The sequence below is a fragment of the Hyla sarda genome, chromosome 12 (assembly GCF_029499605.1).
Source record: "Hyla sarda isolate aHylSar1 chromosome 12, aHylSar1.hap1, whole genome shotgun sequence".
NCBI lineage: Eukaryota > Metazoa > Chordata > Amphibia > Anura > Hylidae > Hyla > Hyla sarda.
Window position 1 is genome coordinate 20,262,598 of NC_079200.1, and position 8,151 is coordinate 20,270,748.

General features: G+C 44.9%; 1 protein-coding gene across 1 annotated transcript in view; it reads left to right on the forward strand.

Annotated features, from left to right (window-relative positions):
- LOC130296268 (NXPE family member 1-like) overlaps positions 1-6,852 on the forward strand; it is a 32,036-nt gene extending 25,184 nt beyond the window's left edge. The window contains exon 6 of the mRNA XM_056547660.1: positions 6,317-6,852. Within this exon, the coding sequence (XP_056403635.1) occupies positions 6,317-6,852 (536 nt within the window). The remainder of the gene's footprint in view (positions 1-6,316) is intronic.
- Positions 6,853-8,151: the final 1,299 nt, after the last annotated feature.

The following is an 8,151-nucleotide window of genomic DNA, read 5'->3' on the forward strand; positions in this document are numbered from 1 at the left end:
CGTGGCCAATCTAAGACGGCAGAGAGTTTGTCTGGATCCATTTGTAGTCCCTGGCCGGAGACCAAGTATCCTAGGAAAGGAAGAGATTGGCATTCAAACAGACATTTCTCTATCTTGGCATAAAGTTGATTGTCACGAAGTCTCTGAAGAACCATACGGACATGCTGGCGGTGTTCTTCTAGATTGGCAGAAAAAATCAGGATATCGTCCAGATATACAACAACACAGGAGTATAAGAGATCACGAAAAATTTCATTAACAAAGTCTTGGAAGACGGCAGGGGCGTTGCACAGGCCAAAGGGCATGACCAGATACTCAAAGTGTCCATCTCTAGTGTTAAATGCCGTTTTCCATTCATCCCCCTCTCTGATGCGGATGAGATTATAAGCACCTCTTAAGTCCAGTTTAGTAAAGATGTGGGCACCTTGGAGGCGATCAAAGAGTTCAGAGATGAGGGGTAGGGGGTAGCGGTTCTTTACCGTGATTTTATTAAGACCGCGGTAGTCAATGCAAGGACGTAGAGAGCCATCTTTTTTGGACACAAAGAAAAATCCGGCTCCGGCAGGAGAGGAGGATTTACGGATAAAGCCTTTTTTTAAATTTTCCTGGATGTACTCCGACATAGCAAGAGTCTCTGGGGCGGACAGAGGATAGATTCTGCCCCGGGGTGGAGTAGTGCCCGGGAGGAGGTCAATAGGACAATCATAAGGCCTGTGAGGAGGTAGAGTCTCAGCTTGTTTTTTGCAAAAAACATCCGCAAAGTCCATATAGGCCTTAGGGAGACCGGTTACAGGGGGAACCACAGAGTCACGGCAAGGGGTACTGGGAACCGGCTTTAGGCAGTCCTTGAAACAAGAGGGCCCCCAACTCTTGATCTCCCCAGTGGACCAATCCAGGGTTGGGGAATGGAGTTGAAGCCAGGGTAGTCCAAGGAGGATTTCGGAAGTGCAATTGGGGAGGACCAAAAATTCAATCTTCTCGTGATGAGGTCCGATGCACATTAGAAGGGGCTCCGTGCGGAAACGTATGGTACAGTCCAATCTTTCATTGTTTACACAATTGATGTAGAGGGGTCTGGCGAGACTGGTCACTGGGATGTTGAACCTGTTGACGAGAGAGGCCAAAATAAAATTTCCTGCAGATCCGGAATCCAAGAAGGCCATAGTAGAGAAGGATAAGGCAGAGGCAGATATCCGCACAGGCACAGTAAGACGTGGAGAAGCAGAGTAGACATCAAGGACTGTCTCACCTTTGTGCGGAGTCAGCGTACGTCTTTCCAGGCGGGGAGGACGGATAGGACAATCCTTCAGGAAGTGTTCGGTACTGGCACAGTACAGGCAGAGATTCTCCATGCGGCGTCGTGTCCTCTCTTGAGGTGTCAGGCGAGACCGGTCGACCTGCATAGCCTCCACGGCGGGAGGCACAGGAATGGATTGCAGGGGACCAGAGGAGAGAGGAGTCGGGGAGAAAAAACGCCTTGTGCGAACAAAGTCCATATCCTGGCGGAGCTCCTGACGCCTTTCGGAAAAACGCATGTCAATGCGAGTGGCAAGAAGGATGAGTTCATGTAGGTTAGCAGGGATTTCTCGTGCGGCCAGAACATCTTTAATGTTGCTGGATAGGCCTTTTTTAAAGGTCGCGCAGAGGGCCTCATTATTCCAGGATAATTCTGAAGCAAGAGTACGGAATTGTACGGCGTACTCGCCAACGGAAGAATTACCCTGGACCAGGTTCAACAGGGCAGTCTCAGCAGAAGAGGCTCGGGCAGGTTCCTCAAAGACACTTCGAATTTCCGAGAAGAAGGAGTGTATAGAGGCAGTGACGGGATCATTGCGGTCCCAGAGCGGTGTGGCCCATGACAGAGCTTTTCCAGACAGAAGGCTGACTACGAAAGCCACCTTAGACCTTTCAGTAGGAAACTGGTCCGACATCATCTCCAAGTGCAGGGAACATTGGGAAAGAAAGCCACGGCAGAATTTAGAGTCCCCATCAAATTTATCCGGCAAGGATAGTCGTAGACCAGAAGCGGCCACTCGCTGCGGAGGAGGTGCAGGAGCTGGCGGAGGAGATGATTGCTGAAGCTGTGGTAGTAGCTGCTGTAGCATCACGGTCAGTTGAGACAGCTGTTGGCCTTGTTGCGCTATCTGTTGTGACTGCTGGGCGACCACCGTGGTGAGGTCGGCGACAACTGGCAGAGGAACTTCAGCGGGATCCATGGCCGGATCTACTGTCACGATGCCGGCTGGCAGGTAGTGGATCCTCTGTGCCAGAGAGGGATTGGCGTGGACCGTGCTAGTGGATCGGTTCTAAGTCACTACTGGTTTTCACCAGAGCCCGCCGCAAAGCGGGATGGTCTTGCTGCGGCGGTAGTGACCAGGTCGTATCCACTAGCAACGGCTCAACCTCTCTGACTGCTGAAGATAGGCGCGGTACAAGGGAGTAGACAGAAGCAAGGTCGGACGTAGCAGAAGGTCGGGGCAGGCAGCAAGGATCGTAGTCGGGGGCAACGGCAGGAGGTCTGGAACACAGGCTAGGAACACACAAGGAAACGCTTTCACTGGCACAATGGCAACAAGATCCGGCGAGGGAGTGAAGGGGAAGTGAAGTATAAATAGGGAGTGCACAGGTGAACACACTAATTGGAACCACTGCGCCAATCAGCGGCGCAGTGGCCCTTTAAATCGCAGAGACCCGGCGCGCGCGCACCCTAGGGAGCGGGGCCGCGCGCGCCGGGACAGGACAGACGGAGAGCGAGTCAGGTACGGGAGCCGGGGTGCGCATCGCGAGCGGGCGCTACCCGCATCGCGAATCGCATCCCGGCTGGAGACGGTATCGCAGCGCACCGGGTCAGTGGAGCTGCCCGGAGCGCTGCGGTAGCGAGAGAGAAGCGAGCGCTCCGGGGAGGGGCGGGGACCCGGAGCGCTCGGCGTAACAACAATGGTCCTTGCCCACCCTGATAATGTCAGGCTGTTGTATGCGTTTTTTTAAACAAATAAATAAATGCATAGGGTTCCCCATATTTTTATTCTCAGCCAGATACCAACCAAGCAGCAACAGCCTGACGTTACCAGGGAGGGCAGGGACCATAGTAACTGGCCCTCCCCAGCCTAAATAATGCCAGCCTGTTACCGCCAAGGCCCAGGAGCGCCATTTTTGATGCTCTGGGCCTGTTTGTACCAGCTCTTCCCGACACCCCTGTGGTAGTAATTGGGGGGTTAGCTCTAGCTGTTTTTCAGGCTAACGCTAAGCCCTGGCTTAGTAATGGATTCCGTCTATTAGACAGCTTCCACTAGTAAACCTGAAAATTCAATTAAAAAAAAAGACAACACATTGGAAAAAAAATTTATTTTAAAAAACACTCCCCCCACAGCCCTCGGTAACCATTTTATTAAAATAAAAAAAATCCGGTTCATCCGCCGTAATCCATTGAATCTGCCGTAATCCTCTGCATACACGGATCTGAAACGAGAAGAAAAAAGAAACACAAAAATGTAGTTGCAATGTCTTCCCAAAAAGAGAGCCTACAATTTTTCCAAAACTAAAACTGTCAGCATGCCCAGAGAGCCTTTAGTTGTCTGGGCATGCTGGGAGTTGTAGTTTTGCAACAGCTGGAGTCTCCGTATCTGGGAGGACACTGTCGGAAGGGTCTGTTCACATTATACAAAATGGACAATGTGAACAGAGCCTCACACCCTTACTAGCCTGGCTCCCGTCTGTAGCTCCCCCCCCCAAGCTACACTGACCCGACCGAGACAGGAGCAAGGGAGGTAAGTGGACCTCGTCTTCTGTATACACTATATACAGCTATCTAAAGATAGCTGTATATACTGTATACCGCCCAAAGGGGCTATAGGAGCAGGGAGTCCTGTCAGTCTGGTGACGGGATTCCCGGCTCCTGTATAGTATACACGGGTACACTATGCCCCCCCCCTGTATACTATACAGCCGGGGGAGGTGAATAGTGATGCCATACATCATTCCTCACCTCCTTACACTCTGTGGACCGGGCGCTCTGGGGACAAAACTGGCTATTTCCACACACCAGGAAAAACGCCAGAAAAACTGCCAAAATGCAGGAAAAGGCTGTTTCAGTTTTTCTAGCATCTTTGCTGGCGTTTTTTAGGTGTTGAAAAAAAAAAAAAAGTGGAAACCTAGCCTTAGGCTAGAATTCCACTGAGGTTTTTGCACTGCATTTTTTTAGGCTTAAAAATGGCAGACGAAAACACTACCACTGTTTTTCCCTGCGTTTTGGTTTTTTTTCTGGCATTTTTACCTTGGAATTTGCCTTTTTTGGTTTTGCCTTTTTTGTGTGTGTTTTCACTTTTTTTCTCTATATTTTTACATTTTTTTAGGTAGTACTACTGCTCTCAGCATGGATCAGACTGTTCCATGATGGGAGTAGTAGTACCTGTACTAAAAGACAGATCACCCCGGGTGTCACTCCTGACACCCGCTGTGATCCTCCTGTATAATGTATAGATGCGGCAACCTCTCTCCTATGGTCCCCTGCACTGACATATATATACACCTATTCTTATTTTCCACAGAGAGTTGTGATTGGCTGGAACCATCTGGCCAATCACAGCTCTCTGCGGGAAATATGAATAGGTGTATATATATAAGTCAGTGCAGGGACCATAGAAGAGCGGCCTCCGCATCTAGAAATTATACAGGAGGATCACAACGGACTCGGGGCGATCTGTCAATAAGTACAAGTACTACTACTCCCATCATGAAACAGTGTGTTCCATGCTGGGAGTAGTAGTACTACCTAAAAAAATGTTTTAAAAAAGTCAATAACACACACACACTACATTTTTATTATTGTCAGCTACATTTTTATTGACCTGCCTGCACAAATAAATTCATCCCTGCTTAAAAATTAATAAAAATTTTGTTATAAAAAAGATACATTTCGTTAAATACTATTTTTTGCATCACTACTGTATCCTTTTATAATTTTTTTTAATGGTAACCTATGACATTTTAATAAAAAAGGGTATCTCAATCACTTTTTTGGATCTCTAAAGTCCAAAAAAGAATAAAAAGCGCAGACAAAAAAAAATAAGTTAAAACCCACATGGCGTTTTTCTTGGCGTTTTTGCTCTCCCATAGACCTCTATGGGGGAAAAACACCACGATTTCTGTGCAAAAAATGCCAAACTAAGTTTTGTTGGGCGTTTTGAAAAACCAGCCACTGAGCCCAAAATTGCTGAAAAACGTCAAAAGGATTAAAGAAACGCCAAAGTGAAAAACGTCAAGTGGATCTGGAATTTTGCAGTTTACTATTGACTTGCAGCTAACATCTGGATGTGGATGCAGGAAAATTGGAGTTTTTTTGTGGAATTTAGTGGAATTCCAGCCTTATGCACTTTAGTTTTTGTCTCTTTGAGCACATGTTCTGGGTTTTAACCATGGTTATCTGTCTTGTTTGATATATAGATTTTAGCCTGCTTTGTTTTTGTACATTTGTTGGGTTTTAGTATTTTGTACAGGTCACAGAGCATGTTTATAAAACTCTACTATAGAAATGAAGAAGGTCTGAGCTAGTCTTTTATTCCTATGTCCATGGGGTTTGCTGTAAAGCATATCTCTAAAGACTGATAAAAGCAGCTCAGATGCCCCAATAATAAAAATGAAATGAAAAATACAAATAGAAATAGATTAGAAAAAACCAACACATTTCAGTATCTGTCTTTAATCTGTGAAAAAAAAAAAATCTAAGTGAAACATTCCTGCATAGGGAATAGGCATACCTGCACGCCCTTGCCATCTTGGACTTAACGCACCAGGGCGTACATGTGCACCCTTGAGTATAAATTGTCTATGAAGGTGTACTCTGCTATCTCTGGCAGCTCCATAGGGAATTAGTGGCGTGCGTGCAGACTCATTTCTTCATTAAATGGGGACAATCAGGTCCCTTTTCGAACAATAGACGTGTGGATAGGGAACATGTTTTTATCGCTGGAATAACCCTTTCACTAAATGGGTGGTTGTTTATAAAAAAAATTCCTGCCCATAAATCTAGTGAATTTTAAATATATGAATATGACACAATTTAGACAATCTACATTTACGATATATTTCTTATTCTCCATTTAAGATGTAGCCTATTTTTAATATACTTAAATATTTATAGGACTGTAAAAAATGGTAATAAAATGTATTAGGGTTTTAAATGTTCATTTGTTCACGAATTTTATTATTTTAATAGAATTTAATTTATTATAACTGAAGACATTTATATTATTCAAAGTATAACTAAATCTAACATAAGTACCTTTTGCCTTTTCTTTAAAAACCTTTTTTTTTGCAGCATATTTGCTCTATAATAATCATGGAATTGGCAGGCATAAGACCATTTTAGGATATGATTTAACAAACCAGATTTACATTCAATGGAAGAAGCATGGACACCCATTTGTAACTCAGAGTTTCTTCAACATGAAAGACCATTCCTATATCACTAATGAAATTGACCTGATTGGCGGAGGCGCTTACACCATCATCGTCATTTCTGTAGGACAACATTTCAGACCCTTTCCCCTTGACCTGTTCATCAGAAGAGTTCTCAATATTCGCAAAGCCATTGAAAATTTGTTTTTAAGAAGTCCTGATACCAAAGTCATCATAAAGTCAGAAAATACCAGAGAAATGAATGGTGATGTTGAACGATTCAGTGATTTCCATGGATACATCCAATATCTCCTGGTGAAGGACATTTTCAGAGGACTTAATGTTGGTGTGATCGATGCTTGGGACATGACCACAGCCTATGGATCGTATAGTGTCCATCCACCAGAAGAAGTCATTAAAAATCAAATCAATCTTTTTCTTTCTTACATTTGTTAATGAAATAAATGTATGTAGAAAAATGGAAGAAGACTACAAGACCGCCAGATCTTCAGTTGCGCTTAAGCTATAAGAATTTGGTCTCACTAACAGATAACATTTTGTTTAGTAAGAGTAAAGTTTTAAAGGGGCACTCCGCCCCTAGACATCTTATCCTCTATCCAAAGGATAGGGGATAAGATGTCTGTTTGCGGGGGTCCCGCCACTGGGAACCCCCGTCATCTCCCTGCACCCGTTGTTCGTTTAGAGCATCGGGTGCAACGCAAGGAGGCTTGTGACATCATGGCCGTGCCCCGCTCATGAGATCATGGCTACGCCCCTCAATGCAAGTCTATGAGAGGGGGCGTGATGGCCGGCACGCCCCCTCCAAAAGACTTGCATTGAGGGGGCATGGCTATGACCTCACAAGCCTTTCCCCCCGCATCACCAGTCATCCGGCACGGAGTGAAAATCGGACCGTGCACCTGATGTCTGGGGTGCCGGCGCCGAGATCACGGGGGTGCCCAGCGGTGGGACCCCCGCGATCAGTCATCTTATCCTTTGTCCTTTGGATAGGAGATAAGATGTCTAGGGGTGGAGTACCCCTTTAAGGCTTATGCACAATTGAAAATATGGTGGTGCTGTAGTCATTTTTCATTTTTTTATGACTACTGGGGCCTGGAAGGGTCGAGGCCTAACATTGCATTTAGAAAATAACTAAAGGTACACCACAACACTTGTGCAGATAGCTTTAAATTATTTCAGCATACAAAAAGACATCACATGGCTGGTGAGGAATGCAGAGAATTACGTATTTTGAGCGGAAAACCCACTCTTAATCACACTAACCTCTGGTGTTGGCAGAATCCTTGATGTTGATGGGGTTTTTGGACAGACCGGAAACACCTGTGGCCAGTTAACCCCGTGCATACCAAGGTATGCAAGATAATACTAAGATATACTAAAGACAAATGTACATATAATGAGAAAAGAAAAATAGGACTATACGATAAAAACTTTGTCAAACACAAGGAACAATATGCAATGATATACCTTAAAGAAATAGACATAAAAGACATAGTGCTCAGTGTGTCCTAAAATGAACGTAGCATCCAGTGGCATACTGGTAGCGAAAGGAAAATCACAATAGTCAAATAGAAATAAATAGTGACTAAATAAATTGAATAATGTGGAATTACATCTTGTCTTTTGTTCAGGACATTTGGAACACACTTACCAGATGGCCGAAACAATAAGACAAGATGTCATTCTACAATATTTAATTCATTTAGGCATCATTTATTTCCATTTGAATATTGT